Raw genomic sequence first — 23,800 nt, 5'->3', positions numbered from 1 at the left:
GACTGCTGGTGGACCCATGTCTCAAAGACCAGCAGCCCCGAAACAGCAAGCACAAAGCTTATATAGGCCAAAACCACATAAGGTATGTGGAATTAAACCTAACAAAAATGTTATACATAAGCAAAGCAAACCAGATGAAGACACTTAAAACTAATAGAAAAGCAAACCATCTAGGGAAACAAACAGGGGAAATCAAGGGCCAAGGGGAAATCAAGTAAGGAGCCTCAGTCTCCTTACTTCAGTGGTTCAGGACAGGTGGTCCTCACAGGCCAAAATCTTGTCTGAGGACAGCAGATCAGCAATGGCTTAGAACTAAGACATTTCCCGAATCTCATGGTTCCAACCCTAGTGTTGGTACTGGAGATAACACTGTTTCCCTTTAATAGACTAGGGAAATTTCAGAAAGCAATGTTTGACATTGCTTGCACAGGGGCTGATACTGCATGGAACTCGGTCCCAGGACATGAAGTATGCTGTGAGGCATATGCAGGTCAGGTGAGGATGGGCTTGGGAAGGTAGACTTCGGTGAAGTGTCACCTAGGATGGTGCAATGAACTGAAATGCACAAAGGTCTTTCAGATAAAGTCTTTAAGGCTCAGTCAACATAGTAGTCAGATACAAGGTTTTAGAATACTTTGTTATCACTTAGTCAGCTGGGGCCAGCAAACACTGTTTGATGATAAAAGACAAGAGCTTGATTTAAAGGGGGTCATATAGCTTAATTATAAAGTGCAAACCTAAAAGTATCAAGGTCACCTAAAAACATGTGAATCTCTTCACAGGTAAAGATGAATCTCTTGGCTAGGTAGCCAAAGTAATACTAAATGTCCTCTATACAAAAATTTACGTTCTAACTCTAGGTAAACATTTGAAAATATAGCTGAAATCGAAAACTGTTTTTCAAAAGCAGTATCCAGCCAGGCCTGATGGTATACACCTATAATCTCAGTACTCAGGAGGCTGAGGCAAGAGGTTATGAATTCTAGGAGAGCCTGAGTACATAGACACTGTTTCAAAAACAAAACAAAAACCATTTCACTCCAAACCAGAAACAGCAGCAACACAGAAAATTAAGCAAATTAACCCATAAGCAGTATCAGAAAACTGAAAAAATAAAGTGGAATAGGCCAAGAGCAAGAGTCAGAAACTGAAATACCAACACATACCATTTCTAGATTAAATAAGATATTTGAGGCAGAGGGTATCTTCATACTCATTAATCAGAGGACAAAACATAAGGAAAACTGTGTGTAAAAACATGGATACCCGATATTAAATCATTAAAAGAAAAATAAACAAGAAGGACCCTTGGTGACAGGCACCAAGTCTCATCACCACTGTTCACCAAACACTGAAAAAAACACTAGGATATTAGTTTTTACCTGCCTTGTTAAAAAAAGAAAGACTGAGTGAATTAATAAACAATGGGGGCACTTCCTATATATACTTATTTAAATGATTTTTTTAGATAAAAAGATAAAGCACTTATATTTTACAGAAGCAGGGAGGTGGACTAAACTACCTCCCCATGAAATGGAAATTGACTGTGTGATGGGTTTTAATTTATGAGCCTCCCAGACCATGTGGCCTGATTGTCCATTTGACTAACTGCTTACAGCTGTTTTATGAGGGAACTAAATGCTAGCAGACTGAACACATCAATGAAAGACAGTCCTTTGAAATTAAAATTAGAATTTTAAAGAGTACTTTTATTATGGCAAATATATTCTTTCCTTTTTTTGTGGTATCAGGCCAGTTGAGCTAAACCTTCAACTCTTTCGTTTTTATTTTATTTTGTTTCTATTTTACTTATTGTGCTGGTACTGGTGCTTGAACTCAGGGCCTGGGTGCTGTTCCTTAGCTTTCATCCTCAAGGGTGGTGCTCTACCACTTGAGTTACAGCTCCACTTCTGGCTATTTGGTGGCTAATTGGAGATTAGTCTCACAAACTGTCCTGTCTAGGCTGGCTTTCAATCACCATCCTCAGATCTCAGCCTCCTGAGTAGCTAGGATTACAGGTGTGAGCCACCAGTGCTTGGCTTCATTTTATTTTCCAGACAAGGTCACATCTCCCTAACTTTGGGGCTGGCTTCAAACTGAGAATCGTCCTGCCTCAACATCCAAAATAGCTGTGATTATAGATGTGTGCCACAATACTTAGCAGAAAATGTACTTTCTGGTGGCACTGGGGTTCAAACTTAGGAGCGCACAATGGCTCAGCTTAGCTTGTTTGTTTGGTGCTCTACCATTTGAGCCATACCTGCACCACTCTGGAGATGGATTCTCAAAGACTTTTCTACTTGGCATGGCTTTAAATGTAATCTTCTAGATCTTGGCTTCCCAAGTAGCAAGAAGTACAAGTGTAAGCCACTAGCACTTGGCTAAATGTACTTTTTAATACAGGACACATCTTTGAAACTTTAGTGGAAGTTACTGATTCCCATGTATAACTATTTAGGATTGTATATAATACACTAAGATTTTGCTGTAATTTTAGTTTTGAGGAAAACAAGACACTTAAGGACATCAGAGTTTCTGCCATGAATTCTATTCAGTAGATAAAAAGAACTTTCCAATGCTTGTGTTTGCAAATACTTCCCAGTCTGAATGGCTACAGTCTGTCAGGTAAACAAATGACAAGGTATTTAAGAACTTGGCAGGAGCCACATGCCAGTGGCTCATGCCTATATAATCCTAGTTAGGTGATCAAGAGGATCATGGTTTGGAGCCAGCCTGGGCAGAAAAGTCCTCAAAACTCCTTTTCGGGGGCTGGCAAGGTAGCTCAGTGGTAGAGTGCTTGCCTAGCATGCATGAGGCCTGGGTTCAATTCCTCAGCACCACATAAACAGAAAAAGCCAGAAGTGGCACTATGGCTCAAGAGGTAGAACTCTGGCCTTGAGTTGAAGAGCTGAGGGATAGTGCCCAGGCCCAGAGTTCAAGCCCTACGACTGACCAAAAAAAACAAAAACAAAACAAAACCTCCTTTTCCACTTAAACAGCAAAAAGCCTAACTGGTGGCTTGGCTCAAGGGATAGAGTGCATACTGCTGAAAAGAAAAAGAAAGAAAAAAGAGAAAAAACAAAACTTGGCGGAAGACCCTACAAATGGGGTTCCGAGGTTTTGTTTATTAAAGTATAAAGTAATAGCTAAAAATTTAAAGAAGTTTGAGGTTTAGGTTAGCACTCCAGGGACTAACTCATTCTGAGTAGGCCTTGAAAACAAGCATGGAGGGCTGGGAAGGTAGCTCAGTGGTAGAGCGCTTGCCTTGCATGCATGAGGCTCTGGGTTTAATTCCTCAGCACCATATAAACAGAAAAAGCTCGAAGTGGTGCTGTGGTTCAAGTGGTAGGGCGCTAGCCTTGAGCTGAAGAGCTGAGGGACAGTGCGCAGGCCCAGAGTTCAATCCTACAACCAACAACAAAAAAAAGAAAACAAACATGGATGGTACCCAAGGTTACGGGGTACATGTGAGCAAGGCAGAACAACCCAACTGAAGGGGAGATGGACCGTGATGATTAGGGGAGCTGCACCCCTACTTCCTTTCAATTTGCAGAAACCTCTTATATAAATCATAGCTGAGCACCTTATCATCCCATGAAATGTTTCTGAAGGTAAATCCTCCTAACAGGGTCAATGCAGGAACACATGTAAAACAAAACAACCCAAATACCAGGACCAAGTGAGGGGGAAAAAATCTCAGCTCAAGCCTAAAACACAAGACAATCAATTATTTTGAGCAAGTCAAAAGTTCATCTAAAACACAAGGGTGACATTTAGGCAAGTTGCCAGTATCCACTAACTTCATTATTCAGAGGTTGCTCTAGGATGCAGAAGCTGAAAAGTTCCCACGTTGCTACTCTTGTCACCTTCAGCCTGGCTGACTACATATATCTCCTCTTATCCTTTAGTCTCATCATCCCTTTCTATCCTGTCCCGAGTACTGTTTTAAACTTAAGCTTTCAATGAATCATGGCATTAAGTTCACTCCCCTTGGACCCTCTCACTGATCACTGTGGGTCTCCAGCATTTATAGACAGGACTTGAGACATCAACAGGAGGAACACATGACTTGGTATCACTTCTGTGTAACCAGGGAAGGATTTCTGCTCAGTGCCAATAAAATTGTCCAGGTGAGGGCACTGAAATGTCAGCCATGCCTTTCTCTGCTTTATACTTTTCAACAAATATAGAAATATTTAAGCTGGGCGCCAGTGGCTCATGCCTGTAATCCTAGCTACTCAGGAGGCTGAGATCTGAGGATCACAGTTCAAAGCCAGCCTGGGCAGAAAAGTCCATGAGATTCTGATCTCCAATAAACCACTAGAAAACTGGAAGTGGCGCTGTGGCTCAAGTGGTAGAGTGCTCACCTTGAGCTGAAGAGTGCAGGGACAGCGCCCAGACCCAGAGTTCAAGCCCCATGACCGACCAAAAAAAAATTAAATTATTCTGAATTTATCCATGACACTAGTATACTAAACCTAAAGCTAATACACAATTTTATTCCAAGTAAGTACTTAGAATGGTTTGGTTACATTGGTGTGTGTGTGGGAGGGGGGGTGGTTACTTTTATATGTCAACTTGATTGAGTTAAGGGATGTCTAGAAAACTAGGTAAACTTTATTTCCAGGTATGTTTTGAGAGTGTTCAGAAGAGATCAGCTTTGGAATCAGTAGACTAAAGAAGAACTGCTTTCACCGAAGTGGGCAAACATCCAGCCCATTGAGGATCCGAATAGATTAAAAAAAGCAAGTATGCTCTCTTCTGGTGAGGGAACATTTATCTCTTCCTGCACTTGGACAGAGGAAATGTCCTGGTTTTTGAACTCCAGCTTTTGTCAACAGCTGAATGTCCATGCCCCTGACCCACTCTGTGCAGTGGGGGTGTCACACAGACGCATGTTGGACTGTACCACTGGATCTCCTGGGTCTCCAGCTAGCCCATTCCAGGACTTCTCTGCCTCTATAATCCCATAGAAGGTCCTTTAATATAATTCTATGTATCTTCTATTGATTCTGTTTCTCTGAAAACACCCCAAGTTTACCTGTTGTACTTATTAAAGTAGGACGCTTGATGTTTGTTAAATTTTTGGTGCAATACCTAAAAATTTATCTTAAAAGAACCTAAGTAGTTGAGAAATACTGCTCATTTATACAAACCTAATACCATTTGTAAAAATAAACATCCTTTTTATAAAAGCAACTCCTCAAGAACATCACTCTATTTCTACTACACATTTATTATTATCAGCCTCAATGACTTTTATACCTAAGTAGGCTACATCTACAGAGACTGGTTCCAGACCTACAGTCAAGACTGTCCTCATACTGTTGTGACTCCACCAGGAAGCAGGAGCTGAGGCTGTGATGGAGATGAAGGAGAGGTGGGGGAGGGGAGGACACCAGTAATCACTCCACTCTTACCTTGAGCAGCTTCATCAGCCCCTCCAGCTGGACCATCAGCTCCCGCCTGCTCTCCTGCAGTGCCGACATCCTCTGCTCCAGCTCATCTTTCCTCTGCCTGTCCAAGAGAGAAGCCCGTCAGAAACAAAGCTTCACTGTGTGGTACTGGCTGGAAATGGGCAGTTCCACACAAACTGGTCAAAATCAGATGGGGGTCAAATACCTACAAGTGGTATTGTATGTGCCATTTGATAAACAAAAGTTTTTAATATTAATGTAGGTAAGGTTACCAGTTTCTTTTAGGGTTAGCAATTTAAGGAATTATTTTTCTATTTCAAAATCCTAAAGAAATTCTTCTGGGAAGTTTGAAAGTTTTGTTTAACCCATCAAAGAACATGCCAGGTTGCAAAGCCTGTTTGGCAAAGCCGTTTCCTTTCCTCCGGATATGGAAGCTCCTGAAAGTGACCACTTTCTGCTTTCTCAAGCTTACATCCCCCTTGAACTTAAAACTCCTGCTTCTTGTTGACATCTCTGGACTCTGCCTTGTGCCAACTAAATGAATATATGATACTTTTCAGATCCTTCTAGATTATCTGGGCACTTTCTGCAACTTTAGTTCTATCAACAGGCTGACAGTTTTTGCTTTCCTAGATATAAAAAGGCACTTCTGTCTGAGCTGAGTGGGGAAGGAAAGGATATGTATCTTATAGTGCCAGTCCACTGTTTGTGTATTTTCTTGTCTTTCTTAAGATAACATCAACCACACCAATGACCCAAATGTGTGACAGTGAATCGTAGAGCAACTAAAATTTCAGCCCAACTAAACGGAGAACCTGGAATTAGTGTTTAGGAGAATCTCTATACCTCCAATGATTTTCATGAGTTTAAATTCTTATTAGTGATATAAACCTAAACAATAGGATACTTATGGAAAACAGTAATCTCTGGTCTATAGGAAAAGAGATCATGGATGAGGTTATATAACTTAAACAAAGAAAGCTGAAAAAGAAGAAAGGAAAAGCAACTGTGTCCAGCTGTGCAGAAGCTCAGAAGACAGTGTATTAAAAAGCAACTGCAACACCACCAAGCACTGTGTGGGTATTTAGAGCTCTGCTGAGAATCAAGCCACCAAGCGTGTCTTCCACGGTACCTTTACTTACCAAGAGTAGACAGGTGTGTGTGGGATGGACAGGAAGCAAGGGCCTAAGAGCAGATCAGCTTCCCCAGCAACGTCCAAAGGGCTTCACACTGGAACTGACCCTGCTCTGCCTCCTCAGTTTCCTGAGCCTCGAGTCATTTTATACTTAAGAAGAGGTGGAAAACTACCACTGTCTTGGTTTCAAGTTGTAGAGGGGGTGGGGAAAGAAGCAGCACACTTTTCCAGTGAAGTCCTGCTCGGTCCCTGAAGCACCAAGAGAATCGACTCTCAGGAAAGGCCAAGCACTATTCCTGTTGGGTCTCTAAGTCAGAACACTTAGCAAGAGCACAAGAACTGCAGCACAACAGCCTTCTTCAAACACTTATCCCTGGTTTTGAGGGAGCAAGGAATTTTCTTAGCTCTGTCCTGCTGGCCCAAGTTCTCAGTGGGATTGAGGATGAGGCTCTTAAAAGCAGTCAAACTGGACTGGCAGCATTCATCTATGAGTTGGTATCCAGAGACTGAAATTTCCTCTGCAGATGACAGTGTGGGGACAGAGTGGGGACAGATGTGCAGCGGTACCACCTACCTCAGCAGCCGCAGCTCTGCCAGCAGCGTGGGGTTCTGCTGGGCCTTCTCGGGCGTGGGCTGGGACGCCTGCTCGTGCTCCAGACGTAGACGCTGGATCTCCTGCAGGATCTCTCTAGAGAGAATGATGAAAGAAAGATGGCTGCCCAGCAATTCACAGACCTCACGCTTCTTCCTTTACAGGTTAATTCTCTCACCATGCCTCCTCTGCAAACCTTATCTGGATCACTGCTAAATGACCAAAGTGTGAAATGGACAAAAAGGCATAACTCTTTTGTCTTGAAAAATCCCCGGGAAAGGAGAAAGATAACTTGAATACCTTCTTTGTCTCGCCCCTCTCTGAGGAGAGGAAGAGAACTGCTTGCAGCTGCAGCCTCTGAGGGCAGGTCCTGGGCTGACCTGCCTCGAGTCTCCTTGCATCTCCCTGAGTTTCCTAGTTTTCCCTGGACCACAGGCCAATTTCCTTTCTCATGCAGGCTACACTAGGTCCATTCTCCTTGTCCCGGTTTCAACCTTTCAGTGCACAGTGGTGTGTTGTCTGGTTGCAATGCCTTTATAAGGCATTTTAAATGGCATTTTTCCCCCCTGAGACCAGTCAGGCACAAGTAGCGTAATGGGCCAGAACAGGATGACTAGACAGAGCAAAATACAGCTGGGAAGCAGACTGGAGAAATGAATTGTGGGAGGGGGACACACTGGCAGGAGGGAGGGGCCCTAGGACAAAGAATCTATGGAGGGAAGGAGGACTGGGGCTTTGGAAAATCAGAATCAATAACACGCAGATAGGCACCAGAGTCCTGGGCATTTCCTGGACGTGGGCCACTCTATTCACTCAGCTGGGATCTTCCTGTGTGGTCAAAGTCTGTCAGAAAATGAGAACCAGATACTCACATGAGATACTCATGGCCTCAAGGAGTGGGCCACTCTTACCTGTTCTTGTTTTCTAGTTCTGCAATAAGCTGTCTCTGTTGCTTGTTGGCATCGAAATTAAAGCTCACATCAGTGGGAGGGCGAGTCTGTAGCGGGGAGACAATTGGTTTTCCAGAGTCTGAGACAGACTTTCTTCAAAAACAGACTTTTCCTTGACATACCATGAATATACCCATTTTCCATGTACAAACCAGCTAGTCATAGTATACTTAAACAACTGTACAACCAATGATGACAGCCTAGTTTTAGAACTTTTCTATTACCAAAATCTTCCCTCATGTCAGTCAGTCACAAATTGCTGCTCTTACCTCCAACTGGATGTTCTTCCTGACCAGTTTTGCCATTCTAGAAATTTCACCTAAATGGAATCATACTACAAGGAGTTTTTGGTGTGCCGTGAGTTTTTAAGATTCATCTCCAGGAGACAGTGGTTCTTCTGTTTTTATTGCTGAGTATTATTCATCATTTTTAGCTTCTAGTTATTACAAGTGAAGTTGCTTTGAATTTTTATTTAAGAGTTTTTGTTTTAATATTTTTATTTCTCTTGCATAAACACATTGGTCTAGAATTGCTGAGTTATATGGTTACTATACTTAACATTTGAAGAACTGTTAGACACTTCCTTTTACTTCTTCAAACTTTTTTTCCTATTTTCTAGGTGGTATTAGGGTTTGAACTCAGGGCCCTATGCTTGCAGGTAGGAGCTCTATTGCTTGATTCAAACTTTTCCAGTGGTTGGACCTCTTTGAATCCCAGTGATAATGCACGAGGGTTACAATTCGTATTAACTTTTTGTTGTAATTAGCCCACTGAGAGTTATGTTTTTTTAAAAAAAACAAATATTGGGCTGGGAAGGTGGCTCAGTGGTAGAGTGCTTGCCTTGCGTACATGAGGCCCTGGGTTCAATTCCTCAGCACCACATAAGCAAAAAAGCTGGAAGTGGTGCTGTGGCTCAAGTGGTAGAGTGCTAGCCTTGAGCTGAAGAGCTGAGGGACAGCGCCCAGGCCCAGAGTTCAGGCTCCATGACCGACAAAACAAACAAACAAAAAAACAAACGTTATGTACTATACAATCTAATTTTCTTATGTGTAACTCAGTGGTTTTAGTGCATTTATGAAGTTGTGAAACCATCACCGTTATCTAATTCCAGAATATTTTAGCTCACTCCAAGAGACCCCATGCCGTTAGCAATCCTACTCCAGCCTCATTTTCTATTCCTCGACATTCACCCTTCTACGCTGCCTCTGGGTAGTTGCCTATTCTGTCCAGTACATATAATAAGTGGAATCATGCAATATGTAGCCTTAATATTTAATTTCTTTCACTTGGCAAAATGCTTTTAAGATTCATCCATGGTGTACCATGCATTAGTACTTCATTCCTTTGTATAGATGAATAATCTTCTACAACATGGACATACATATTTTGTCTATCTAATAGTTGATGGACATTTGGGATGTTTTCATTTTTAGCTACTCTGAATATTATTTGTGGAGAGATGTTCTTATATATCTAGGAGCGGACTTGCTGGGTCATAGGGCAAGGCCTCCATGTTCTTATCAACCTTTGACCATCTTCTTGATTGGTCTTCCCAGTGTGTGAAATGACAGCTCATCATGGATGCATTTTGTAGTTCCATAGTAACCATTATGTTGAACATACTTTCATGAGCTTACTGGCTATTTGTATATATCTTTGGAGAAATCCTGTAGGTAGGATTCAAATCTCCACTGACATTTCTGACCCTTGTCATCTTCTTTAAGAATACAGTAGCCAATGAATATAAAATAGAGCAGATGGATGGCTCAAGTGACAGAGCACCTGCCTAGCAAATGTGAGGCTCTTAGTTCAAACCCGAGAACTTCAAGAACAAATAAATGAATGCTTGAAAATAAATGGAAAATAAACATACAAGTTGGGCACTGGTGGCTTACACCTGTAAGCCTAGCTGAGATCTAAGGATTGTGGTTTAAAGCCAGCCTAGGCTGGAAAGTCCACGACAATATTATCTCCAATTAACTACTAAAAAGCCAGAAGTACAGATCTGACTGGTAGAGCACCAGTCAGCCTTGAGTAAAAAAGCTCACAGACATTGCCCACTCCCTGAATTCATGCCCCAGAATAGGTACAAAAAACCACAACCAAACAAACAAACAAATAAAACCTCATTGGTTGTGTATAACTTTCTATAAATATGGAAAGTGATCACAAGTGTGTTTAAGGGAGACCATATTCCTACATGAAACCATATAACCATGTATTTTAATCTCAAAATCTAGTTGGGGACCTGTGCTCAGGTAATTTTGCCTATCTGTGACTCAGTTTTCTTATCTGTAAAATCACGTCAGGAACCATAGCGGTCCTCCAGATTTTGAGGACCAGACATCATCTTTCTGAACCATCTGCCCCAGAGTTCTAGATATAGAAGGCTCTCAGAATGGTGGCTACTATTTCAAATTCTATTATTAGGTCAGAATAGTTGAAGGAAAAAATACTTCTCAAATGTCTTACTAGTATAAGAAAGACAGGTTTGGGGCACAAAGGGTAAGAGATCACTGGAAAGTTAAATAATAATCAAGTACCTAGCAATGACTGTGACTGTTAGGTTGAAGGACTGGATGGATGGATCCAGTCTCGAGCAATGAAAGGTAAAAAACCTTAGGGATCAGAGGTCCACCCTGGGAGAGTGAAAGTTTAATATTTGAGAACGCAGGGCATGCATGCATTGATGCGGTGGCCCGTTAACTGTAAAAGGACAAGGTGCCTCTCCATTCTGACATACTGGTTTAGGTAGTCTTACAGAACTCGATCACCTTCAAGGAGATGAAGACACACCTGAGAAGGCAGGGTAAGTAAGACACAAGAGCCCTTTGGTTTCATGGGGAAGATGTTACAAAACTAAGGTAAGCTGGCATAGTTAGCAAAGTATAACCAAGCAGGATACATTTCTGTAGCCTCTAACAGAGAAGATGCTCCTGAACCGGGCAAGATGAATCCCAAAGAGAAGCTCCTGACATCTCCCAGACTGTCTTTGTACCCATAGTGGTCTGCCTGCCATCCAGCCTCCTGGAGGCTAAATGGAGAGCTGTGGATTATTAACCTCTCTCAAAAATCCAATAATGCTGTTTAAGGCAGTGGTTCCCAAGCCAGCTGTAAATCAGAAGACTGGGAATCTTTTCCTCCCTCCTTCCCCTCAGTAAAGATCGATAGATCCTAAGCCCAGAGGTTCTTACTTAGCAGGTCTGTAGCAAAGCTGAGAATCTATATATCGCACATATTTTTCAAATGCTTCTCATGTGGTAGTATGTGGCCGTGTTTCATAGCATGTCAGTAAATAAGTGGAAAACACTACATGGAGACAGCTGATCTCTTAAGTCTAAGAAGCCAGGAGTGAGGGAGAAGCCAAAATGAGGAGCAAAGAAGGCTGGGCTACAGTAACTAGAAAAAAGCTTCTCAGAAATGTTTAATGAAGAAGCACATTGGTTTCCCCTTCCCTTTATCATTCTTCCAGAGTTTTCTATAATGAGTTTTAAAGTTTTCATTGGAAAAAAGAGAACAGTTAAAAGGCAAACAAGACATGTGATTACATCCAATGCTGGTGATGCTTTAGATGAAATTAAGAATCTGCTGTTAAACCTATGGCTTGCCACATGTAACATTTCTTGTTTTGTTTTACATAAGAAAATTAGGGACATGGGAAGGATGTATTTGGTCCCCTGGCTCAACTAAGCAACATGCCAGCCGAGGTTGCTCGGCCACGCTGGACAGGCACTCATGGACTGGGAGGATCGGGAGCATGGCTTGGGTGTGCCCTAGGAGGCTCCAAAGATTTAAAGGTCTCTCTTTGTGGAAGGGAGGTCTGTGAAGAAGAAGAATCAATACAAAGCCTATCTGGCAGGCTATAAATAAATTCTTTTGAGCACTATACCCACTTTATGCAAAGCACTTGTATCAGTGTGAGATTAGAGGATTAGGAGCCCGAGTTTAACAGAAATCTAGTCAAGAAGAATTCTTCCTGAGAGGCCCAATATTTTATAAGATAACCACACATAGCAAAATAAATGGAAGATGAAAGGAACCCTATCAGTACTCCTCCCAGACTATCTTAACAATGATGGTTTTCAGGAGAATTAGAGAACCATCAGAAACCATCATGTAAACATCCCTATCTTGGCCCCCAGCTAAGGAGATGAAGATCTCAGGTTCAAAGGCTTTGCTGCTTTTTTATTTCAAGCATTTTGAAAGTGCCTATGTATGGTCACCAAGGCTATCTTATGGTATTAAGTATACTTACTAAAATTCAACTTCAATGCAGCACATCTCAACTCATTTATTTACATGTTTTAATGTCTAAAATAACCTGGACAGCTGTGGCTAAGGGCACACATTAGGATTCACTAATTCTGTAGTCCTCTCTTCCTTGCCCAGACTTCTTTCTCTATTATGTTCCACTTCACTAACCTTTACATTGCAATGTCAGAGTCAGATAATGTGACCTGAAATAAGATTCTCAAGAAAAGAATTTTGAAATCTAAATAAACCCAAAGGGAAAAATTATTTTTTTGGGAGAAGAATAAAAGTAACTTCATTTCTCTTTTATTACTATCCTTCCTTCTTTCCTTCCCGCCCCTCCTCCTCCCTCTTTCCCTCCCCCTCCTCTTCCTCCTTTTCCCTCTCCCTTCCCTCCTCCCCCCCCCCTTCCTCTCCCTCCTCCTCTTCCTGACAAGGTTTCATTTCATTATATAGCACAGGTCTCAAACTTCCAATCCTCCTGCTCCCAATCTCCCAAGTGCTGGAACTACAGGCTGTACTACAAAGCCCAGCCCTAGGTAGTTTCTCTCCGGCTTAGTTTTCTCACAAGATTGCTTCAAATAGGGGCTGGAAAGTTGGCTCAGTGGTAGGGTGCTTGCCTTGCATGCATGAGGCCCTGGGTTCGATTCCTCAGCACCATATAAGCAGAAAAAAAAGCCAGAAGTGGTACTGTGGCTCAAGTGGTAGAGCACTACCCTTGAGCTGAAGAACTGAGGGATAGTGCCCAGACCCATATGCAAAGCATTTAGAAAAATCACTGCCACAGAGTATTCAATAAATGTTAGCTACTTGTATTATTCTTTTCACATGAATCTTACTGTGACCTTTCTCAGGACCTGTCAAGTATTTATATTTTTCCTCTTGATACTTTAGCTCATTGTTTTGGTACATTAAAGATATTTAACTATCTTTTTTTCTCCACAAAGAAAATTCTTAAACTTTTAGCATAAAATATATCAGCAGTACTAGATGCAGACAGATGAATTACAAAAATATTATTATTGGAAGTGGCCCTATGGCTCAAGCGGTAGAGCACTTGCCTTGAGCTGAAGAGCGCAGGGCCAGCGCCCAAACCCAGAGTTCAAGCCCCCACAACTGTCCAAAAAAAAAAAAGTACTAAAAATATTATTATTGTTGCTAATTTTTGAGACAGTATTGCTAGGTAACCCAGGCTGGCCTTGAACTCTTGTCCTTCTATGTCAAGTCTCCAAGGATTGGGATTACAGGCATGTACCATCATGCTCGTGGCTCATATTTTTTTCCCCCCTCTATCAAAAAACTGTTGTGTTGTTGTTGTAGATAAATCTTCTTGCCAATCCTTTGAGGTACTATGATTTATTTTTATTTTTGCCAGTCCTGGGCTCTGGGCTCAGGGCCTGGGCTCTGTCCTCTCTGTGTTCAAGGCTACCACTCTACCACTTGAGCCACAGCAACACACCTGGCTTTTTCTGAATAGTTTATTGGAGATAAAGGGTCTCACAGACTTTCCTGCCCTGGGTGGTTTAAAACCATGATTATCAGATTTCAGCCTCCTGAGCAGCTAGGATTACAGGCTTGAGCCACCAGTGCCCAGCTAGTACTATGATTTTTTTCTGGCTGCCTTTTGAAGATCTCTTTGTATTCTGAAGCTGCACTAATATGTCTGGGGTGCAATTATTTTCATTTATACATTTTGAGACTTACTGTAATGTTTTAATCTTGAGGGTTTCTATCAGCCATTAACTCTTCACCCTAAGTCTATTTCCTTTTTTGAAATTTCAATTAGATGACTGCTCTCTGTCCTCTATCTCTGAACATGCTGTTTCAAATCTCCCAACTCCTGTGTTATGTTTAGGGAAATTTTCTTACATACATTTTCCAACTTACAAATATTTTATTCAGCTGTGTCTAATATATTTAAGACATCTATTAAGTTTTAAAATTTTTATTAACTGGAAAAAACAAACCTCTCCATTTCTAGCTGGCTTTTTTTCAGCTCTGGTCTTTGTTTTGGTGTTATAGACTGAAACAGTGTCTCCCACAAGCTGGGCTGACCAGCCTATCACAGCACACTTTCCCAGCCCAGATATTTTAATGTCTTCTTTTGTTGTCTTTTACATGCCCCCCTTTAGGTGTTTAGAAATTTCACCATTATTTTATAGCCAACAACTATAATATCTAACTTTTGAAGCATATGGGTCCATGTTTAGTAGCTTCATGGGAACATTACAAGCTCTCAGGTTCTGTGAGAGCCTCCTGAGGTTTGTATTTTCCTGTCAGGCACCTAGGGGTTATTAAGCTTATGTTAAACCTTTCAGCTGAGCACTTACACATGTAATCCTAGCTACTTAGGAGGCTGAGATCTGAGAATCCTGGTTTGAAGCCAGCCTGGGAAGGAGACTCTTATTTCTAATTAGCTAGTACAAAGCTGGAAGTGGAGTTGTGGCTCAAGTGGGTGGAGCACTAGCTTTCAGCAAAAAAGCCAAGGAACAGTGCCCAGGCCATGAGTTCAAGCCCTAGTACATGTGTACACATACACACACACACACACACACACACACACTCCATCGGAGTTCAAGCCCTAGTACATGTGTACACACACACACACTCCATCTCAGTGTTTCTGAAAGTAGGGAGTAATATAAATGCACCTAACTCAAGAATAAACAGGTCTAAGGTTTAAATTTTCCAGAAAGACTTCTGCTGCAGAAGCAGGCCTACTGACTTTCTTATCTGATCTCTGTGCTGGCCTTCAGTGGCCTGTCACAGCATACCTTCATCCGGGCCATGCTCTGGAAGCCTCGCTTCCAATCTCTACCTTGCATCTAGCAAGTTTTCACCTATAGAACCTAGGGACAATTAAAACCCAAGCACAGGGCAGGCTAGCAGTGGCATAAAAACCAGCTCTTAGGCTGGTTTTCAGGAAACTGAACTCTCTTCTAACTTACTTTCAGATCCCAACTCAAGTAACACTTACACAGAGGTGACCCGGTCCTCATCTGCTGGACAAACCCAGCCTCATAGCTCCCTGTACACCCCTCCCCTCCTTTTGTGTAATAATTTGCAATTATACTTAATAGTACAATTACTTGTTTGTTTTTTGCCACTAGACTGTTAGTTCCCAGAGGGCAGGAATCATTTGTCCACTATAGTGACCCATCTAGCATAGCACAGCCACAGAAGTAAAATTTCCCAAATAAACTTTATGTGCAGGCTGTGAGGAAGAGTAGATGTTAGGAAAGGATTAACAAGGAAGAGAGGAAAAGGGAGAAATATTTTGACATGAATATATAAAAACTGTAAGGAATAAATTGCAAACCTCTCATTTGTAACCATTTCCATCAAACCTACTTATATACCATTCTTGAATTTTTTTTTCTTTTAATTGAGATGCAAAGTTTGGACCTTACCTGTGCCATTCAATCAGTTTTGGCCAAAGTACTCAGGCATGTAACCACAACTCTATGAAAATGTGGAGCAGATCCATCAACCCAGAAAATTCCTTTACACCCTTACCCCCCCTTCAACATTTCCATTTCTATAAACAACCCTGATCTGATTTCTATCACCACAAGTTAGTTTTCCTATTCTAGAATTTCATTTACGTGAAATAAAACACAATGTGCTTTTTGTGTTTGGCTTCTTTCATGCATCATAGTGCTTTTGCTATTCACTCATGCTGTTATAGGATTTAGTGTGTTTGTTGTTTTTGTTGTTAAGTAATAGTTCGCTGTATGGATATACCACTTTCTGTTTGTCTATTCATGTGTTGATAAATATATCTGGCATTCCAACTAATACAATTAGAACTGCTATGAAGATTCTTGTCTAAAGCCTCTGACCACAGATGTTTTCATTTCTCCTGGATAAATATCTAGGAGCAGAACTGGGGGTCACAGGATAAATTTCACCCCTTTAAAAAACTGCATTTCCTTGATAGCTAAGGATGATGATCATTTCTTCAAGTGCTTATTAGCCATCTGTATATCTTCTGAGAACTGTTTGATTTGTTTGCCCATTTATTAATTATATTGTTTGTTCTTTTGCTGTTTAGTTTTCTGAGCTCTTTGTATAGTCTGTCCACTGAAGATTTTCTTCACTCTTCCAGTTCTGGTAATTGTTTCTTTTGATGTGCAGAAATGTTTTAATTTGGTGCAGTCAACTCTTGCTTTTATTTGCTGGGAAAGTGGAGTTTTATTCAGGAAATAATTACCTATGTCTGTTTCTTCCAGAGTTTTCCCTATGTTTTCCCAGAATAGTTTCAAGGTTTTAAAGTTTTACATTAAGATCTTTGATTCATTTGGAGTTGATTTTTGTACAATACAAGAGACAGAGGTCTACTTTCTGCTTTCTCCATGTAGGTATGTAAGTTTTCCAGCTACAGTTGTGTGGGTTTTGTTTTTGTTTTTTGTCTGTCATGGGGCTTGAACTCAGGGCCTGGTTGCTGTCCCTGAGCTCTTTTTTGCTCAAGGATAGCGCTCTACCATTTTGAGCCATAGTGCCACTGGTGGTTAACTGGAGATGAGTCTCACAAACTTTCCTGCTTTGAACCAGGATCCTCAGATTTCAGCTCCCCGAGTAAGAAGATTACTGGCATGAGCCACTAGTGCCTGGCTAGCTGTGTGGTTTCATTTCTGGGTCTTCTCACAAACTCTCCTGCCCAGGTTGGCTCTGAGCCATGAGTAGCTAAGATTACAGTCATGAGCCACTCACGATACAGTTCAACTCTCAGCTTTTTGGTGGTTAATTGGAAATTGACCTTCCTTCCTGGCCTGGCTTTAAACTGCAATTCTCAGAACTCAGCCTCCTAAGTGGCTAGGATTACAAGCATGAACCCCACACACGATTACTTTATTATATTTTAAGTAACTTTTTTTTCCATTTTCTGTATCGTTTGTACATTAGAATAATGATTTCTGCTATCTACTAGGATCTTGTGTTCACTTACCATGTTTCCTGCTTCTGCAGCCAGTCGGGCAGCATAACGAGCGATGAGCCGATGTTCCTCGTCCAGTCGGCTAGGACTGTCCAGAACACTGCTGAGGAGATAAACATCCAGTAGGTACCTATTAAACATCTCTAGTTCTTGCTTCATTAGAAAGAACATACAAGAGAAAAGCTTGTAAATAATAATAGTAATCAAAGTATTTAGGCCTAGTCATGGATACATCTCCCTGAGACAAAGGTGACCTTGGAGAAGTGATGTCGCTACATGTGGGGCGTCCTCAGCAGCACGCTCCCAGTGTGCCCACACCTCCCAAGAGGCATTTGTTGAGCAAGAAAGAGCACCTACAAAATCGGAGACAGGGTATTTCTAACTAAAAACAAACAAAAAGAACACTAATTAAAAAAAAATCCCGGGCTGGGAAGGTGGCTCAGTGGTAGAGTGCTTGCCTTGCATGCATGAGGCCCTGGGTTCGATTCCTCAGCACCACATAAGCAGAAAAAAGCCGGAAGTGGCACTGTGGCTCAAGGGGTAGAGCACTAGCTTTGAGCTGAAGAGCTGAGGGACAGCGCCCAGGCCCAGAGTTCAGCCCCCACAACAGACAAAAATAAATAAATAAATTTAAATCCCTCATGCTTTTTTAGACCTAGTTCTTGAATTCAAAAGACCATGAGGAAATTACAACCTTATTAAAAACAAATACTGAGTATTGTCTGAGCCAGTGGGGAAGCCATGCTATGGAATGAGTCTCTTTTTCTGTCTTCCTGTGTCTAGTTTGCATTCAAACTCTCAATCTGCCTGTCTGGGATTACAGGTGTGAGCAACCATGCCCACACCTTGTTTAGTCCATTATTCCTGAATAGGAAGACCAGCCATTTAAAAGTAAAGACCCACGGTGATGGATATCAGATAATGGCACCTGGGTGAAAGAAGGTTCTGGAGTAGTTGGCTAGGTCTATGTATATAACTGTCTTCTTTAATTTAGTCCCTATGCCATCCGCTGTGTACCAGCATAAGTGCAGTTCTAGATTAACAGGAACTGTGGCTCTATAGTTCTCTTTATTTGAGTGTGGCACAAGCTTTAGGACAGCAGCAGAGACCAGAAGGGCTTGCTGGCAATTGGCTGTATCTTGGCCCAAGGTCACTAAAGTTTCAAAAAAAAAAAAATTCGATCAGAATTTGGTAGCATGACAAATAAAAGATGAGAATTTAAAGACATGAGTTCAATAATCACCAAATCTTATTAAACTGAGAGGAAATGTGGGAAGGTTAAAGTTAAATCAATAAAAAGGTTTTCCTGACTTTTTTTTTTCTTGGTTTTAAAAAAAATAACCTTTCTTTTTCTATCTCTACAGCCTTCTTTTTTTTTCTTTTTGGTAAAGTTTAGGCTGGCCTGAATCTTACTATGTATATGGCTAATTCAGTAAGCTTAATTTAGTTTTTTTCTTCTGGGATATATTTTTAAAAAATGGATTTTAAGTCTTTTAACACAGCATCTGTCAATACATTGTAATTTCTGGAGTATAATTACAGTCTCCTCCAAAGATCTTGTACTAAGAGGATGCTACCACCAGTTGGTTTTAATACAAGTGTCAAAGTCCCAAGTCTGAGATTATCTGTATTTGTACCTTAAAGGTGTTTACCTGAAACAAGAATATCTTTATCTTATAAATGAAAAAGAAAACCAACAACATGACAATGAATGATGATTAGAACAAATGGGTAATGCCACGGGGGACTGGCAGCCTAAGAAGTGAGACCTATGGTGGCTAACAGGGGACACAATAAGGCCCCCGTCACGCTGCCTCTTACATGGAAGTTAGCCCTCCCTGTTACTTAAATATATACAAGTGTAGATGGCACTGCTCAAGGCCAATGAAAACTATTTGAGGACAATCAGAAAGGTTCCTTATTCCTCTGCCTAAGTTGATATATATATTCAGAATTAGTCAGGAAATTTTGGGTTTCACCAAGGAAGTGGGGGGCTCAGTTCCTTAGACCATACATCAAGAAAAGAGACAACACTGACTGACCCACTCATCTTGCTATCCCAGGGCCACTGGACACTGGTTCTTGCTCCGGGAGCCTAGTGCCTAAACCATGAGACATGAGGAACTCAGCTAAACATATTATTATAAATCTCTGTAGGTTGAAATAATCAGGTCACAGTCTGTTTTAACATTCTGCTACTATTCTACCATGGAAGCTTTCAATCGACCTGGACAACTGTCCTTACTGACAGAAAGTCATTTATCCTCCTTAGGCTAAAACAACTGTTCTGAGAGACCAAGAAGCTGTAACAACTGCACAGAAACCTGGTGGACAAGAAGGTGCTCTAGATGATACCATGTGCATCAGGCCTCTCCTCCTTCCCATGCTCTACGGCCTCCCTGGTCCTCCAAGGTATAGGAGAGGAAAGGGTCCCGAAGGAATGCTGCTTCTTAGTCACACTGGGAAGACTACAGGGGAATGGGATGGGCCACAATATTAAGGGAGCACTTTTCACAGTCTGCTTTCCCCACTGATTGTCATTCCTCTGTTATCGTAGGGACTAGGAGTAAGTCTCAAATGACCTTTCCAAGGAGCTTGGGCCAGAGGTGGTCAAAACTAAAATTAAAACTTAAAGTTCCAGTCTCAGGCTGAAATAATTTATAAATTCTGGTTTTCCTTTCTAGGAAAAAAAATCTTAAAGTAAGGATTTACAAGTTGGCATGCACCTCCTCTTGGGCACTGTGTAGAGGGGAGGGATGGCTTCAGATCATTGGTATTTGATCTGTCATCCTGCTTGAGGGAAGAGTTGTTGGGGTGGGTGTGGGCTGGTGAGTGGGTGGGCACAGCCTTTGGATCTACCTGAATATAACATTGTTACTTCTCAGTCTCCTGAGGGAATCAGTCACAGTCCCATAAAAACAGTGAGACAGTAGCTTCTGGGGTCAGATATCCCAGTAGGGATATATCTAATTATTAGTGAATGAGGAAGGAGATAAAGTTTGTAAGAAGCCTTTAGGTGGCAAGGTTCTCGTAAACATTGTTGAAATCACTGGTTTAAATAATGAACAATGATGGACTTCTGCTAACAGACAGGGCATGGTTAAGATACAAAAGGATGAAGAGGGTGATGGTATTAGAGATAGTAAGAATCTCACTTTGGGACAGTGTTGATTAGCCCTCAACTTTGAAGGCCAATAGAAAAATTTCATTATTTAGGTATGAATGGACAGGAATAAGAAATATGAAACACACCAAAATAATCTATTTCTAGAACTGTCAGTCTCTGAGGTGAAAGGTGAACATACACTTCCAGTGTAACCGGTGGGGCCTGCTTCAGAGGTGACTTTCTTACTCTATATTTAGGTGAGTGCCAAGCTGGCAAGACTTGTGCTCTTGTGGAAGCCAATGCTTTAGTAGTTATTTTAACTCTGCCAATCATAGCTGGCAGCTGCTCAGGAACACGCCATATACAGAGTTTTTCCCCATGGTAACCCCATGTAAGACAGCTCTCGCTCCCCTCCCCCTCCCCCTGGCCACCCGCCTGGTGCTGCTGCTCTACCACCAACCGTGTGCAGTGCTGCAGGCGGGCCACATAGGAGGCTATCAGCGCATGCTCATCGGCCAGGGGACTGGGCATGTCCTGGCTATACTGTAACCTGGGAATGATGGAAGCATGACACAAACACAGACAGAGGGAGAAATGAACATGGATTAAAATGAGCAAACAAAAGTAGAAAATAAATCATGATAAGAAAAACTTTTTAAAAAAAGCTACAATGTGTAATGGAATATAGTGTTAGTCCATTGGTAATCCATTTCACAAATCGTGTGTGTGTGTGTGTGTGTGTGTGTGTGTGTGTGTGCGTGCGCACGTGCATGTGCGCGCGCATGTGCCAGTTTCTGAGGCTTGAACTCAAGAACCTGGGTGCTATTCTTCAGCTTTTCTGCTCAAGGCAGGAGCTCTACCACTTAAGCCACACCGCCACTTTTGGCTTTTTTTTTTTGGTAGTTAACTGGAGAGAAGAGTCTCACAAGGACTTTCCTGTCTGGGCTGGTTTTGAACTATGATGCTTAGATCTCAGCCTTCTGAGTAGCTAGGATTACAGGCAAGAGCCACGGATGCCCAACTCACAAATCCTTTGAAAACGACTTCAAGCAGCCTTTTAGGTATTAGCTTTGGCCAGCAGCCCTTGAGGAGGAAGAACCGTGTTCACCAGTTCTGAGTAGGCCCAGGGCTATGGAGAGGAATCATGTTTTAGAAAAAGTCCACTGGAGGGGCTGGGAAGGTGGCTCAGTGGTAGAGCGCTTGCCTTGCATGCCCGAGGCTCTGGGTTCAATTCCTCAGCACCACATAAGCAAAAAAGAAAAAAGCCGAAAGTGGAGCTGTGGCTCAAGTGGTAGGGCGCTAGCCTTGAGCTGAAGAGCTGAGGGACAGCGCCCAGGCCCAGAGTTCAGGCCTCACGACCAGACCCCCAAAAAAAGAAAAAAGAAAAAAAGAAAAAGTCCACTGGAAGAACAACCAAGGAACTACACTTCATAGTACCTGTGGGGTCTGGACCAGGCTTAAGAGGAGACTTTATTCAGTTGTACCGACCTATTTCATATTACTAAATGACCCCTCATGTTATACTTCTAAAGCTCATGTCTATCAAATATGAATATGAGCATTGAGTATGAATATTCAGTGTTTCCACAGGCTACCAGGTAACTACTTTTATTTCCTATAAGGAAAGTGTCTTTAGCATATCTCCAGGATAACAGTACTTAGACAAATTCACTAGGACTGTAATTGCATTGAGAGACAGCACTGTGTGGCTCACTCTTATAGATGCATGAAGGTCCTTAAGCATATGGTCTGTTTTTCCTCTTACTTAAAAAAGTTAGAACTTGTAAAGAATAGAATCATCTCATGATTCCTGTTCATGAACCCATCACCAAACTTCAACAAACGCCATCATTTTGTCAGTCTTCTTTAATTTATTCAGCTTCATGATAATGAAAATCTCAGGAAAATGGGGCTGGGAAGGTGGCTCAGTGGTAGAGCGCTTGCCTTGCATGCATGAGGCCCTGGGTTCGATTCCTCAGCACCACATAAGCAAAAAGAAAAAAGCCGGAAGTGGCTCTGTGGCTCAAGTGGTAGAGAGGGACAGCGCCCAGGCCCAGAGTTCAGGCCCCATGACTGGAACCCCCCCCCAAAAAAAAATCTCAGGAAATTGCTTCACCTGAGAATCTTTGTGGCTGTATATCTGTCAGACAGTAAAACTATTTTATTTATCCTCAACATCACTACCCTGCCTTAAAAAAAAAAAAACTAACAAAGATTTTCAGTGTCTCAGCCACCTAAATATTTCTTTAAATCTTAAAAGGCCTTTTGCAGTTAAAAATCAATATCCAAACAAAATTCCTACTTGCATTTGCTATGTACATCTTTTGTGTTTATATCTGGCTAATGGACTTCTGGGTTTTTGTTTTGATTTTTGGAATTTTTGAGACAAGATCTTGCTATGTCATGAATGCAAACCTTGAATCTGAGTTCTTCCTCTGTCATGTGCTAGGATTACAGAGAGGAACCACTTTGCTCAGCTACCCTTCTGATTTTAATTTACAACTGTTCCCCCTTTCCTTATTTATTTATGACATTTCTTTGTGAAGAAACCAGGTCACCTTTAAGAAAACGCTATCTGGATTTGAATGCTTCCTGTGGTACCATTTTACTTGTTTCTCTGCCTCCTGTGGTCAGAATCTGGATGCTTAAAGTTTTTTGATAAGGCTTTGTTTTTGAGAAATGACAAGAATGGGATGATCTCTTTATTCTTCAGCAACACTCAAGGTGACCTCTAATAGACTATCATTTAGAATTCAAGGAGATTAAAAAAAAAAAACTAGTAAGGAGAACAAGAAGAAACATAAGGGAAAAGATAAGAGCACAATATCCAACCAAGTATAAACATGCTTCAAGGAAGGAAATACAAGCACTGAGTGCTGGCCACTGGAATCAGTGCCATGGCTATCTCTGGTTTCCTTGACCAGCACAGTTCTGGCAGCAGGATGGAAGATGAAACTGGCTGGGGTATGCTCCAAAAAGGATGGTCCAATAGATGTTGAAGACACTCACTATAGATAACTCCTTCTCAAGAAGTTCCTCTGAAATGGGAAGGAGAGATATGTATACATATGGGGGAGGAGGGAGGGAGATGACTGAGGCCAAGATGCGATTTTTTTAAAAAATAAATTTCAGAGAGGAGGGATGGGTTAAAAGAGATGGGTGACAATGTTGTTAGACGCTTTGTACTCATACAATGTTTTGTAGAATGGGAACTTCTTTGTACAACTACTTAAAAATAATTAAGAAAAGAAAAAAATAAATTTCAAAAAAAAAGGAGCAATATCAACAGATTTGTAGGTTAACAGGAAAGATTCAGTTGAGATAGAGATGAAAGGAAGATGCAGAAAACAGAACTGCCTGAGTCCTTGAGTCTCCCACTAACTTGGTCACCACCCGTTTCCCAGCCAACAGGT

General features: G+C 41.6%; 1 protein-coding gene and 1 long non-coding RNA gene across 11 annotated transcripts in view; one reads left to right on the top strand and one right to left on the bottom strand.

Moving 5' to 3' along the window:
- LOC105983720 overlaps positions 1-19,920 on the top strand; it is a 55,346-nt gene extending 35,426 nt beyond the window's left edge. Inside the window, exons 2-3 of the long non-coding RNA XR_001174954.1 lie at positions 17,314-17,407; positions 19,554-19,920. This is a non-coding gene — a long non-coding RNA (uncharacterized LOC105983720). The remainder of the gene's footprint in view (positions 1-17,313; positions 17,408-19,553) is intronic.
- Dtnb (dystrobrevin, beta) overlaps positions 1-23,800 on the bottom strand; it is a 173,324-nt gene that overhangs the window by 35,189 nt on the left and 114,335 nt on the right. For 4 of the 10 annotated variants that reach the window (XM_013013711.1, XM_013013713.1, XM_013013716.1 and 1 more), the window contains exons 10-14: positions 20,848-20,937; positions 17,294-17,384; positions 8,056-8,141; positions 7,127-7,240; positions 5,421-5,517 (exon numbers count right to left, since the gene is read on the bottom strand). In XM_013013711.1, the coding sequence (XP_012869165.1) occupies positions 5,421-5,517; positions 7,127-7,240; positions 8,056-8,141; positions 17,294-17,384; positions 20,848-20,937 (478 nt within the window). The remainder of the gene's footprint in view (positions 1-5,420; positions 5,518-7,126; positions 7,241-8,055; positions 8,142-17,293; positions 17,385-20,847; positions 20,938-23,800) is intronic. The other 6 variants (XM_013013712.1, XM_013013714.1, XM_013013720.1 and 3 more) reach the window with 3 other exon arrangements.

The sequence above is a fragment of the Dipodomys ordii genome, unplaced genomic scaffold (genome assembly GCF_000151885.1).
Source record: "Dipodomys ordii isolate 6190 unplaced genomic scaffold, Dord_2.0 Scaffold20, whole genome shotgun sequence".
Taxonomy (NCBI): Eukaryota; Metazoa; Chordata; class Mammalia; order Rodentia; family Heteromyidae; genus Dipodomys; species Dipodomys ordii.
This window is presented reverse-complemented; position numbering and strand designations above follow the sequence as displayed.